We start from the raw sequence: 14,695 nt of genomic DNA, 5'->3' as shown, positions 1-14,695 counted from the left end.
ACTCTTTAGTTTTAGATACTTTTCTTGATTTTTTAAAGAAATGCATATTGAGTATAGAGCAGAAATTGAGCCACAGTGTGTCTAGTATAGCCTTTTTCAGATAGTTCTAACTTTAGGATCTTGGTTGTCAAAGTAAAGAACCTTCTGTAAACCATGATACCAAGTTATGATAAACGTAGAATAAAATATCAATCTAAGCAAAACAAAGCATGTGGAATCTATTCTGTTAGCATGACAAAGAGCAAGCGTTTTCTCCTCTTCTTGGAAGTCCTTTTCTCAAATGAATGAATGGGCTGTGGCTCGGGAGCACTCTGCCCTATAACTTAGTAACGACGTAAACTGCCCTTCTCCTCTTTCCCTGAAAAGTCACTTGGTATTTTTTGAAGCAAAGTACCTAGGAGGAGAGATTCTTCCCAGTCCTGAAAAATAAAAGATAAACACAACCCCTTTTGATCTGGTTCTTTCTCTGTACATTCCGTCGTATGGAAAGGGCATCAGCTGCCTCTGCGTGAGCAACAGAGCTGCCCTCTGAGGGGCTTTCTGTCTCAGAATCACCAGAAAAGGTGTGTTCTTCCATCCACAGTCATTACTGGAAATGAAGGAGTTAAGAAGAACAAGTAAGAGGCAGACCAAGTTTGAAGTCCTCAGAGAACAACTTGTGAGCTTCATCGACAGTCTGGTGAGGTGAGTCCGTTGTCGTTCTTCAGCGCTAAAAATCAGGCTATTTGCCCAAATCGCACTGGTGTGACAGCTGTCCGCAGCCAGTCCGGGACACTTCTGGATTAGGCTTTTTGCTCCCCGAGGCCCTCCGTCCAGCGCAGACTTGTAATTTCTATTCCTTTCCCATCCTTATTAAGGTGGCTCAGCAGATGGCTTAGTTCATTCTTTTACTGCCAGTTCGAGAACACAGGTTTAAATTTGATCTAGTTCTTTAGGCCTGGGCGGGGGTGGGGATGGAAACAGAACAGGAAACAGAAAAGTGAGTGTTTTCCCCCTAGTAGCAGAGTGTTTGCATTACACTTAATCCTTGCTCTGTCTTTGCTCAAAGTATGCTGGATCTGAGCCAAACCCAGAAAACAGCCCAGCCCAGCTGTAATACCCTATTTTCTCCTGAGTAAAGGGTTTCTAATTCTGAGGGATACCGGTGCAACTCAGGATCATGGCAGCACAGACGCATGGTGAGCAGGGCACTCAGAGTCAGTCTAGAAGTCCACCAGTCCTACCTGTATTTTAAGGAGATTCCTTTCTTGGGAAACCCAGATCATTCTGATATTTGGATTTCCCAAAAGCCAGCTCTGTGTAGCTCTTTAAAATCACATACCTAACCTGCAGGTGGGACATGCCATATAGGAAAAAAATGAGAGGTCTGAAAAATAAAATGATTTAATAGTTAAACAGGGAAAAAACTGTTCTTTGTCATTGCTTATTCTGTTTTTTAATGGCAGTTGAAACTCAGCAGCAGGCTAGGCACTGACTAGAATCAAGTACTAAAAAAAAAAGCAGCTCAGTTATTGAAGACAAAGAGTGGTTTTCTGATAAATTGCCTGTCCTTCTTGAAAGTGAACAGTTCCATTTTCCAGGACAGTTTTGGGGCAGAGTCATTTTTCCTGGTCGCTGGGGGAGAAATTACTAATGTCAGGACAGAGGTCGAAACGATCAACCAAGTATGACAAGAGGAAGGTTAAAGTGAGAGAAATGGGTCACATAAAAGTGACCTACTGGCTAGAAATGACCTTGGAAAACTCATAGAATTAACCTTGCCCTACTGGGCCTTCCTGTTCTTGTAGTTTCTAGCCCCAAGTTCCTGGTTTTTCCCTTTTACCAAGTTGTGACCATTGTAGTTGCTAAAAATGATTTTACAGTGTAATTTGGCATAATTTATAGGTCAAATGTCATGTTCCTTTCTGCATTCCCACAAATCCCCAATTGTAGGCTCTGAAACCAACCAACCATTCCCCTTTTATGATCTTTGACCTAATATGCCTGACTTTTCACCTTCCTGAGCAGTTATTGAAATAAAGCTGGGTGGGCATGATTGAAATGTGTTGTATTGTGAAATCACAAAAATTTCCATGCCAGGATTTACTATCTTTACCAAGATTGAGTATCCCAGCAGGGAAGAGATTATGACTGTAGCATGTTAGAGCTAAATGGGACCTGAGGAGTCATGTGGCAGCTAAAGCCCAGAGAGAGGCTATGACTTTTGGAAAGTCACATAGTTAGTCCCAGTCTGCTGACATCTTTCAGAAGGCCCGCTCTCTCTCCCCACACTGTCCCCAAAGACCACACCACAGATGTTTGAACAGAGCTTGGAGTTCTGGAGAAAAGAGGTCCTTGAAAGATAACTATAAGCAACCGACTCCAGGAAGTAGAGTTCCCCGTACACCATGAGCAGCTCTTGCTGAAACTACTGAGAAATGAGAATAAGTTGCCACTTTCTAAGTTACCGTTTTCACCAAAATACAAGCTTCAACTTTGTAGCCCTTGTGGATACTAAGTGGTCCTACCAGCTCCCCCAGACCACCGGCTCTTCTGCTTGTGGACTCCGCTCTGAGTCTAAACTGAGCATCATGCAGAGCTCCGGTGCCAGACTCACTGCTGATGTCCGCGCCAGCCTCCAAATTTGGAGTTGGATAAAAATTCTAATATATGATGTTGTTTTGTCAGTATTTTTCAACTAACATAGCCCAGTGGAAACAAAATACAGGCAAGTATTTGGACTCTGGAGGTTCTTTGAGGATATCTAACAAGGCCTTTTACCTTGAGAATTATCTGAATCTCTGAAAATTAAATAAAGATGTTAAAAAGGGAGAGGAGGACAAATATGAGACAAAACTTTTTCTGAAACTGACTCTTACCTGGTTGCCTTGTTAGATTTCCAGTCCTTATTACAGAGCAAGGACTCCAACGTGATCTTTTAATGACCATTATGTATAATGACTGGGGAGAAAACAGCCTGAGGTTGGGATTGGAAAAGTTTATGGTCAGAAATTACAAATGGGTAGCCAGCCATCCAGGGAGGCAGCTGACATCACAGAAACCATTCCTGAGACTACAGCTAAATAGCTTAATCTCGAGTCAGATGTTAGCAGTACTTGAGGTATAGAATGCTGGTTCTTAGGGCCAAGTCAGAATCATAATGCTCTTTGCACATGGGCTTTATTCCAGTGACTCTGAAGAAGGAGCAGCATCTGGAAGCTAAATGAGCAGGGGGCCAGGAGCTCTTGAGGCGGGCAGGACGGAGATGGTGGGGAGGGAGGGACATGGCTCATGCCCTCTCTGCGTCCTCTCTTCCTCAGAGCCAGACCACACGGGTGGAGCAGGTGTGGTGGGATTTTTCTAGGCCCTGGTATCCTCTCCAGGAGGGAAGAAAGCCAGGACACCAGGAAGCAGAGTAATTTCCCCAGTGGCTGGGCTGAGGGAGCTGCTTGGTTCTGCCTGCACCGGTGGGAAAGGGAGCTGATACAAATCTCTCATGTGACCAAAATACTTTAGGCCCAGGACTAACTAAGCCCCAGAAATCTTTATGAAGGCATGTGAGTTAACTGCTTTAATCAAGTTAGTGACTTATTAATCTGTCTTTGGGTTATTGGTGCCAGAGCTTCTCCCTTCCAGTTTGCTACCCTCTAGGCCACCCAGGAACCACGGCTGTCACGGCTCATACCAGCTGATAGGCTCATTATATATTCAGATGAAATTTTTAATGCTTTATTTTTTAAGTTCAGATTTCATTAAAATTGGTTTATTATCTAGCTCATAAATAAGACAGAAGAATCCCAAGTTACAGTGGTATTTTTTTAATAATTGAAATTTTAATGATAAATGATTTCCTTGTTTTTAATACTCTGAAGCTAAAATTTAGCCTTTTCTGCCTATAAAGTAAGGAGGAAGTCTAACACATAAAAAACTTTATCTATATTACTTCTATGAGAGATATTTCTGTGATCAAAAAAGAATTTCCTGAACTCTTAATTCCAGGTCTGAGGCCTGTGTCTAACACTGCCAGGAGTTGAATGTTTGCTATGATAAGGAATATGGATACCTCTGTTTCCTAAGTAATTTAAGAAAGTATTCATTTATACTTTAAGAAATTCTACCTTAAATATTTTGAGCAAAGTGGGAAGCAGGCACATAGCACAGGGAGATCGGCTCGGTGCTTTGTGTCCACCTAGAGGGGTGGGATAGGGAGGGTGGGAGGGAGACGCAAGAAGGAGGAGATATGGGGACATATGTATACATATAGCTGATTCACTTTGTATTAAAGCAGAAACTAACACACAATTGTAAAACAATTATACTCCAATAAAGACGTTTAAAAAAAAAAGATTTTGAGCAGAAATGTAATTTATATACATTTGTTCCTAGAAATTTAAATCAGAACTAAAATATAGTTTCTTGTACACCAGAGAGTCAAAGTTTTAAACAATATTACATGGAGAAGTAGAATTCGGAGTGCAGCTGCACTGGATTTGATATTTGGTTGGTTTTGGCTATTGTTGATTTTGCTTTTTCGGTAAGTTGCTCAGCCCTCTACAGAGGACTGACAAAAGTGGTTTATTGAAAATAGACCTGTGCTTATCTAAAAGCTGATACCTGACTTTGGTGGTTTCAGAGAATACCTCCTGCTTCCAGAGACACAGCCTCTGCATGAGGTGCTGTACTTCAGTGCTGCCCACACCCTTCGCCAGCACCTGAACGCTGCCCCGCGGATCGCCCTCCATACCGCACTCAACAACCCATATTATTACCTCAAGGTAAGAAGCAGTCATTTCTCTGACAATTTAGTTCAGACTCCAGGCTTTATGTATCACAAAAATATTGTAAATTTGCAGTTCTAATGAACAGGGAACTGGCAGCTCAGGGTTGCACCTCTTTCAGATATTTTTAAAAATTCTTTAGATTTTTAGAGGGCTTTTTCTAAGCCAATGAACTAACACTGCCAACTTTTGATCATGCGTAATTGTCTTCTCCTTCATGTGATAAAACCAGATCATAGGCACTAAGACTTGAGAATAATGCTACTACTCTTGAAAATAAAGGAAAGGTTTCTTACAGACATAACAGCAGATAACAGGTCAAACCATATGGCCCAGTGAAATTACTTAAAAGATCCAAATGATTGTTTCTGATGCAAAAAAAAAAAGGAATTTCATCTTGGATTTTAAACCAAAGAAAGATCTGCTCTGAGATTATCTCCAGAGCTGAATATAGGGGACAGCCAGCAATATGCCAGGGATAAAACTGCTAAACTCCAGACACATTTGCCAGTTCCAAGTTGTTCTTTAAACGGAGAGTTCAAGACAGTTCAGAATTTTTAAAACTAACTTTCTTATGACCAGGTAACGTGATCATTTTAAACAGCTCAGTAAGCTATATTTCAGTTATATACAAAGTAATTTCTTGATAATTTGCTAAGTTAATATTAAATTGTTAATTTGTTAATAAGTTATCAACTCAGTTAAACACCTAGAAATCTTGCAACAGAGGATACTTAAGAAGTGACTCCATAAAACCTATGAAGAGAGTTCCGATGTATTGGTTTCCTGTCCAAAATGGCACACAAACACGCTAAGCCTTACAAGAGAATACTGAGTAGGAAGATGTAAATCAGTGATTTTTCAATGATGGTGGTAGTGGGGTACTTGAATAATTTCATATTTAAGGCACAAAATATCAATTATTTTTATTATATAAACCACAAATTAAAACTCTTTACATAATCTTTTTGGCTAGTAGTAAGTCACAGAAGAGAACTGGTGCGATTTCAGCAGTTTTGGGAAGGATATAATTCCCATGTGTATGTTTGAGAGAGATTTTGTTTCTTAATAAGAACCATCATTTTCACATAGGTTGAAAAAACACTGATGGTTTTGTAGAGGTTAGGATCTGCAGTGTTGACAGTAGTCTTCTTTGAGAGATAACTTATATCCCTGGTAGTGGTGTGTTCGTATTTATTAATACAGTATAGTAATTGCTAGAATTCATGTAATTACAAATGTTGGAAGTGGCATTTTATTGAAAATCCACAAAATTCCATAAACTTTTATGGAAACCAGAAATGCATTAAAGTCTCAATAATGAATAATGTATGATTAAAATGAAAAAAATTAATAATTTATGATGAAAATGAAGAATATGCTTGTCTTCTGATCCTGGCTGTATTCATCTAGTGATTAGGAGCTAGAGGGATTTTGACCAAGACCTCATCCTAAACAACCAGCTAACTATTGGAGAGTAGGTGCAACTCACAAAATAAAGGAAACCAAAGACTCCACTTATTGGCTTACTAAATTCAGGTTAGCAGGTTAATTAATGTCTGATTTTGTTCCTCATCATTTCTGAAAGGTAGTTATCTTAGTTTACTGTTATTTTTAGAATGAAGCACTGAGAAGTGAAGAAGGTTGTATTCCAAATGTCGCCCCAGACATCTGCATAGCATATAAACTGCACCTGGAGTGCAGCAGGCTAATCAACCTTGTGGACTGGTCGGAGGTAGGTCAGGGGGAAAGAGCAAGCTGTCTATGTGTCTAACCATCCATGACAACTTTCCTGGAATGTTTTTATACTTTTGGTACTTTGAAACTCACCTCTTATTTTTTCAATGCCCTGTCTTTGGTTTGGAAAGCATTATAAATCACCTGGCAAGTTTCTCCAGAAAAGCAGCTAACTGCTCAACAGTCCCACACAAACCCCTGCACTCTGACCCCACACCTTCAACCGAGCCAATTCTGCATCCATGCCAGGTCAAAATAAGTACATTTTAGTATGTTTAGCAAAAGCTAAACAGTTTAGGTCAGTTCCGTTATTCCACAGAATAAAGAAGTACATTATTAACTAGCATTTCCCTTATTGCATAAAAGAAAAGAAAATATTGGAATAACTACACAAAAGTTAACTCTGTTAAAGGCCCTATTTGACAAATGTCACCATTTAAAAATATGCATAATTGGCTGCTTCCAAGAAAAATAGGCATTTTCCTGGGAGATGGAGGTTAGAGTAGAGGATACAGGGCATCCTTTGCTTTTCAACTTTGAATAGTTTTGCTTCCTGTTTTTCTCTGCACATTTCTTAGTTCTCTGAAATATAAGATTATTCAGAAACCATTCCATTATCTTTTGATTTTGTTTTCTTATGCAGAGCGCGCAATACTTTATTTTTAATAGCTCTTTATTGGAGTGTAATTGCTTCACAATACTGTGTTAGTTTCTGTTGTACAACAAAGTGAATCAGCCATATGCATGCATACATACGTCCCCATATCCCCTCCCTCTTGCGTCTCCCTCCCACCCTCCCTATCCCACCCCTCTAGGTGGTCACAGAGCACAGAGCAGATCTCCCTGTGCTATGCGGCTGCTTCCCACTAGCTATCTATTTTACATTTGGTAGCGTATATATGTCCATGCCACTCTCTCACTTCGTCCCAGCTTACCCTTCCCCCTCCCCGTGTCCTCAAGTCTCTTCTCTACGTCTGTGTCTTTATTCCTGTCCTGCCGCTAGGTTCTTCAGAACCATTGTTTTTTTTTAGATTCCATATATATCTGTTAGCATATGGTATTTGTTTTCCTCTTTCTGACTTCACTCTGTATGACAGACTCTAGGTCCACCCACCTCACTACAAATAACTCAATTTCGTTTCTTTTTATGGCTGAGTAATATTCCATTGTATATATATGCCACATCTTCTTTATCCATTCATCTGTCAATGGACACTTAGGTTGCTTCCATGTCCTGGCTATTGTAAATAGTGCTGCAATGAACATTGTGGTACGTGACTCTTTTTGAATTATGGTTTTCTCAGGGTATATGCCCAGTATTGGGATTGCTGGGTCGTATGGTAGTTCTATTTTTAGTTTTCTAAGGAACCTCCATACTGTTCTCCATAGTGGCTGTATCAATTTACATTCCCACCAACAGTGCAAGGGGGTTCCCTTTTCTCCACACCCTCTCCAGCATTTATTGTTTGTAGATTTTTTGATGATGGCCATTCTGACTGGTGTGAGATGATATCTCATTGTAGTTTTGATTTGCATTTCTCTAATAATTAGTGATGTTGAGCATCTTTTCATGTGCCTCTTGGCCATCTGTATGTCTTCTTTGGTGAAATGTCTATTTAGGTCTTCCACCCATTTTTTAATTGGATTGTTTGTTTTTTTGATATTGAGCTCCATGAGCTGTTTGTATATTTTGGAGATTAATCCTTTGTCTGTTGTTTCATTTGCAAATATTTTCTCCCATTCTGAGGGTTGTCTTTTTGTCTTGTTTATGGTTTCCTTTGCTGTGCAAAAGCTTTTAAGTTTCATTAGGTCCCATTTGTTTATTTTTGTTTTTATTTCCATTACTCTAGGAGGTGGGTCAAAAAAGACCCTGCTGTGGTTTATGTCAAAGAGTGTTTTTCCTATATTTTCCTCTAAGAGTTTTATAGTGTCTGGTCTTACATTTAGGTCTTTAATCCATTTGGAGTTTATTTTTGTGTATGGTGTTAGAGAGTTCTAATTTCATTCTTTTACATGTAGCTGTCCAGTTTTCCTAGCACCACTTATTGAAGAGGCTGTCTTCAGCCTCTTGTATGTTCTTGCCTCCTTTGTCGTAAATTAGGTGACCATATGTGTGTGGGTTTACCTCTGGGCTTTCTATCCTGTACCATTGATCTATATTTCTGTTTTTGTGTACTTATTTATAGTGATCATCAATGTAGTTTTGAGACTCTGAAATTTGGTATAATTTTTAAAAATGTGTCAACTACCAGCAGCAGCAGTGCTTGACCTGGCTTAAATACAGAGCCATCAAGTGCAATAAAAGATGTTTGGCAGTGGCAGAGATTTTTATCTTCTTTTGTCCTATCTCTCAAAAGGCCTTTGCAACAGTTGTGACAGCTGCTGAAAAAATGGATGCAAATTCTGTAACCTCAGAAGAAAGGAATGAAATTATCCAGTATCCTTTAAAATCAATTCTACAGTGTCCAAGTAAGCATACAGAATAGTTTATAGTTTCTCCAGATCTACATTAGAGATTTAACCATACCATCCCAGAATAACTCGTTTCTAAATACTTATTCCGAATTTAAAATGGCCCAATAATCTAAACTATTTGGTCTAAAACTTATATAAAGGTCATATTCCAAAATTCACCAAAAATGGTCATTATTGAATTCTCTATTTTTCTAAGGTTATTAATATACTTTAAGAAGTTGGCAGGGAAGCAGTTTTCATACTCTGTGAAAAATGAGAACCGGACAAGTGTTACACACTTTTCCATTCGTGTCTTATTGACAGTAGAGTCTAATTACATTTAATGTTTTCCAGTTAGGGTTTTAGTTTAATTTAGTAGTATGTATTCAGTTTACTAAATAATGTTTTAACATTGAGATTTTAACCCCTTTTTGTCAGAAGTACATGGTGAATTTCCTTAGCTATAGCCTCCAGTGCTCGGTTTATTAGAGCTGTTTCTGAACTAGAACTTTTAGGATTTATAAAGCCTACCAAACAGAAGACTGACCATGTGGCAAGGCTAACATGGGGAGGCTGCTAGAAAGCAAATGAGTGAAGCCAGAAAGATAGCATTTAGCTTAAGAGAAAAAGGAGACCAATCATATTTACACACTGGTAGAGGAAGATTGCTTGGGAAGAAGAATAATGTGTAATCCCTGTGTGATGTTTAAACAGAAAAGTAGACTGTTAATCCCTATCAGGAATGTATCAAAGCACCTTTGGAGTACTTTAGAATCCAACAAGTAACATGCTAACATTGCAAGTAGAACCTCTCTCAGAGTATCACTGCAATTTTCAGTCATTAAGAAATTATGAATAAATTGTTCTTGAACATACATAATGTATAAATGTAATAAATTCCTTTGTCTAGGAGTATCTATTAATATGCATTTGATTTAATAGTACTTATTCCTGCTCCCCCAGTTTCTTGCACTGGCATTCCTCACTTTAGTAAATTATGTAATAAGATGAACATTCTAGAGGTTTCTCCTAGTGACTACAGAGGTTCTAAAACTGCCTCTGCTGCCCCATTTCCTTTAGTCTTACAACTTAAAAAAGTCCCAAGTTGTTTGGCTTTATGTTTAAAGGCAGTAAATATTCTACTTAAGGATGACCCGTTATGGAGTCTTAGAGCCTCTAAGGCCTTTACAAATCACATCAACCTTTTAAGACTCAGATGAAATGACATCTGAATCTCTTCCATGACAAGAACTCATCAAGACAATGAAACAAAGAGACCTCAAGTTCATTATTTAATATTCTATTTCCAAGAGAATTCTGGGATGTGTCTTTAAGTATACTCACTAACATACCAAAATTACCATGCAAATATGACCAGGAGAAAAAAAGTCCAAATTCAGTGAAGACTGTTTTAGTTGCAAACCTTAGAACTGTGTACTTGCGGGTCTTTTTGTGTGTGTGTGCTTCGAGGACAAATTTAATGTATAACTGTTTTAAAATTTAATATAAACAAACTTAATATATAACTTAAACTTCATTAATTCTGGAGTGTAAAGGAGGTATTATGAGTATAAAGGGCATCTTAGCCCTCTGGCAACAGGGTGGGCCGAGATGACATTAATGGATAAATGCTCCCTTCCCCACTTCCCGCTCCAAAAACTAAAAGTGCTAGATGAAATATACTCCAAAACAAATCGTCAGAATGTTGCCAGGGTTAAAAAGAAAGGTAAATCCCAAGGTACCAGAAATAATTGCAAGCCAGAGCAGAAAGTGTCTAGCCCTACAAAGCTTTGAGACAATTACCAGAGTAGCATTAGTTCAGATAGATTAAAAGTCTTATTGTCTTCATCTAAAAGATGCCAGGATTTCTTATTCAGCAGAATTTTTAAAAATGTACATATGAAAAAAAAAATGTACATATGCACAAAGGGCTGTCAACTTGGAAAGTAAGGAATTTATGATATGTAAACACAAACACCACCACCAATAAGGAAGAAACTGGACAAATAAGAGGCTTTTGACACCTTGGAATCCATGTGTTGAAGGCAGAGCCTCTGTCATCTAGGGGTCCCTGAATGAGGGCATGGAGCAGAGCCTCTGCCAATGCTCATGATCAGAGCAGAGAATAGATTTCTACTGTGTGAAGTTTTCCACGATTTATCTTAACAGCAGCTAGGTCACTATATTTTCTCAGTATTCTCTAGCCATTCCCCTCCAATCAGAGGTGCCCTCGATCATGTGTTTCATTTTTGACTATGGTTGGTAAAATCTAGGGAAAGAATGTGTGAATGATTTTAAGGATTTTCCACCTATTGTCTAAGTGAGGCAATCAGCAATACTCCATGTCTGATTAACGTGAAGACACCATCAGTATCTACAATGCAATTTCCTCAGCTTTCAAATGGTGCAGATGAGCGTCAGATAAAATTGTGTTTAGAAACCATTCCTTTTGACAAAATGCTTACACTGTAAGGTACAGAGGAACTGGCCTCACAAAGACCCAGCAGATTTACGTCAGTCTGAGGCACTTGAGGGCTCTGAGCCCTGCTTCCTTTTTCTTTTGCTAGGCACTTAGTTGAATTCAGCCTATCTAAATGCATGTCAGGCACTGAACCACTTTGATTTTTCTTACTATCTACTTAAAGATTAGGTAAGAGAGTAGCAGGATGGAAACTGTTTTGTAAATATTCAGAAAGCTGTAAAATTGAAACATGAAGCTCATTTGTGGTAGCCATTAATGGAGCACAAATCCCTCAAGCCAGCCTATAGTGTCAGCTTAACTATGTCCATTCCTTAATACTGTAAAACCTTACAAATGGGATATTCTGATGCGCTCAATCTTGCATTTAATGAAATACTAATCTGAAAAGTTTGAAAATTTCAAACTGTTGAAGTAGTTTGAAATTTTTTCACAAAATATTTATTGAGCGCGTACCATGTGCCAGGCACTGTTGCGGGCACTTGTGATACTTCAGTGAGCACAGATCTTTGCCCTCATTGCATTCTAGCAAAGGGAGTACAATGATTAATTATATAGTATATTACAGAAAAAAACAAAACAAAAAAAAACAAACAGCAAAAAGAAGCAGGACGTCATGCTGCAATTTTAAACAGTGGTCAGAACAGGCCTGAGATGATGTTTGAACAAAAAGATTTAGCCATGAAGTTTTATGGAAGAAGTGCATCGTACACAGAGAACAGCAATAACAGAGGTCCTAAGGGCAGTACACAAGCTGCACTGGAGGAACAGCAAAGGTGGCCAGTGTGGGACACGCAGTGAGCAAGAGGGAAACTCAAAACTGAGTGAGGTGGGGTGGAGGGCAGGTAAGTTACGGCCCTGTAGACTACTGTAAAGTCCTTAACGTCTATAGGTGGGAAGCCATCTAAGTAAAAGACTTAGACCTTTAAGGGATCACTGACTGCTATGAGAATAGACTGGAATAGGTGAGGAGACGCAAATAAGGCAAAACAAAGACCAACTTGGAGGTCACTGAAATCATCCAAGCAAGACACAAATGTCTTCAACGAGAGTAATAGTAGATGGTGAGATTTTAGATGGATCCAAGATCGGATGAAGGATGTGAGGAATTCAGGGCTGTTTTTTGGCTGAGAAACTTCTGAATGGAGATGCCATTAGCTGAGGAGAAGTTTAAGAGGCAAAAACAAGGAGTTTGGTTTTGGACGGAAGTCTTCAGACCTCTTATTAGATATCCAAGTGGAAAGGTCACACAGGGAGGCGAATATAACCATCTTTAGGATTAGATGAGATTCCCAAAGTGAGTATGAGCAGAGGGGGCAAGGAGCCCAAGGTCAAACTCTGGTTATGTTTTAAAGTTCAGAGAAAGGAAGACGGGGCCAGCAGCCAGTAATGGGAGGAGAATCAGGCAAGTGTGGTTAGTACCTTGCAAGCCAACTGAACAAAGTGTTTTAAGGTCAAATGTTGATTAGATTTAGCAATGTGGAATATATTGGTGACTGAGTGGTTGAATAGTGAAGACTAAGCCTGGTAGCCATCACCTACCAGATGACCTAACAAGTGTCTAAACTTATCACTAGTCCATACTTATCACACAAAGCCATACTTTGTGTGATACACTGCAGAGATCATAGCATCATCTTATACAAAAGGTTTAACCTGAAACTAATAAATGCTTTAGACCTAACTTCCAGTTTACAGTAAGTGCAAAGGGATAGAAAAGTTTAAATTAATGACATTAATTAATTAATGACAAAGAAACATTCAACAAAACAGGCCTAGTTGTTCCAGAAAGTCAGAATCTTGATTGAATCCTGCTTTAGCGAGAAAGCTGCAAAAGACATTTTGAGGACAAATGGGAAAATCTGAATATGGACTAGATGTTAAATTAGGGAAGCATTACTTTAAGTGGGATAATGTTATTGAAGTTATGTAGGAGAACCCTCTTGTTCTTAGATGCATCATGTATACGTTGTTTGAAGCAGTTAAAAATATACATATAAAGCAAATAATGGCAAAATAATTGTTCCCTTTAAGTGGATCGTTGGACCAATCTTTCAGCTTTTATGTTTTGATTTTTTTCCTAATAAAAAAATTTGGTGACAAAAGGAGGGGGGGAGGAGAAGATTGGAAATTTAGAAAATTCTTGAGTTCTGCTTTAAAGGTTATAGAACAGAAAAATAGGTAATAGCTAGAGAGGGATTATAAGATCAAAAGACTTAATAGCATGTTTATTATGCTTATGGGAATGATCTAGTACAGAGAAAGGAAATGGAGGCAGGAGAGGACTGCTGGCCCTGTCTTTGAATGAGCTAATGCTCCTTACCTAGGGCAGAGGCAGGAGCAGAGAATTGCTGGAGCCCTACCAATGAGTAGACAAGGACGGGCTCATTAGGTGCTTGAGCAGGATATTCACTTATTAACACCGATTACTGTATAATTGTGAAGTAAGGGAGTAAAGAGAACCCTAACAAGGCAAATATTGTATAGTCATTTCCAACCCTAGCTGCTTGGATCAGCGGGGGAGCATATTTAAACAGATTCCAAGTCTTCCCTCCCCACTTCTTTAGTCTTCTAAAGCAGTCTCTGTGGGTAGAACCTGGGAAAGCACCCCAGTTAATACTGCTCATGCAATCAGTGTCTCATTTGGAAACCATTTTCTGTAGGGATATAAGGTCTTGCCATAGGCCAAAGATAGCTTTGATATTTTTAAACCTAGAATCTTTATTTTTTTCAGATTGCCTGTGCCTGTTTTTCCTAATACAAAGAACTATACCTGGTGATGTGCCTTGTTAATAGTGACTTACTGAACACATTACAGTAACCTGAGTACAGCACCACACCAGCACTGCCTTTTACTGTAAAAGAATAAGATGACTGTTAGCACACTAAATTCTGTAGATACTTACTTACTAGAAGCATTTTCAGGGCTCTTTGGGAACTCAAAGTGCGGCTGGTGATTTGCACTAATCACCACCTACTGGGTCCATCTAAATCTTGGATTAACTAAGTCCAAGAAGTTGCCCGCATTTTTTATTTTCTGAAATCACCTCACACACTACTTAAAATCAGTAAGCAGCCTATGAGCTAGGACTTCCTGCTAAGGTGGACAGCAGAAACTTGGCTGTGGAGGAAATTTTGTTCTTGATCAAAGCTGAATCTAGAATTAAAACATATTACTTGTGGCTCCATTCAGATTGCCAGCACTGATTTCCTTTTAGCATATCTTGCCCTCAAAATATAAAAACCAGCTCTTTTATAAATTTAAATC

The 14,695-nt window shown here is 38.8% G+C and overlaps 1 protein-coding gene across 11 annotated transcripts in view; it reads left to right on the top strand.

Moving 5' to 3' along the window:
- The window catches only part of ORC3 (origin recognition complex subunit 3), a 65,314-nt gene extending 55,511 nt beyond the window's left edge, over positions 1-9,803 (top strand). For 10 of the 11 annotated variants that reach the window (XM_061206746.1, XM_061206744.1, XM_061206748.1 and 7 more), the window contains 5 exons: positions 584-684; positions 4,613-4,754; positions 6,376-6,492; positions 8,852-8,931; positions 9,423-9,803. In XM_061206746.1, the coding sequence (XP_061062729.1) occupies positions 584-684; positions 4,613-4,754; positions 6,376-6,492; positions 8,852-8,931; positions 9,423-9,528 (546 nt within the window). In that variant the 3' untranslated portion in view covers positions 9,529-9,803. Of the gene's footprint in view, positions 1-583; positions 685-4,612; positions 4,755-6,375; positions 6,493-8,851; positions 8,932-9,415 lie in introns of all 11 variants that reach the window. The other variant, XM_061206745.1, reaches the window with a different exon arrangement.
- Positions 9,804-14,695: the final 4,892 nt, after the last annotated feature.

Source organism: Eubalaena glacialis, chromosome 12 (genome assembly GCF_028564815.1).
Source record: "Eubalaena glacialis isolate mEubGla1 chromosome 12, mEubGla1.1.hap2.+ XY, whole genome shotgun sequence".
NCBI lineage: Eukaryota > Metazoa > Chordata > Mammalia > Artiodactyla > Balaenidae > Eubalaena > Eubalaena glacialis.
This window is presented reverse-complemented; position numbering and strand designations above follow the sequence as displayed.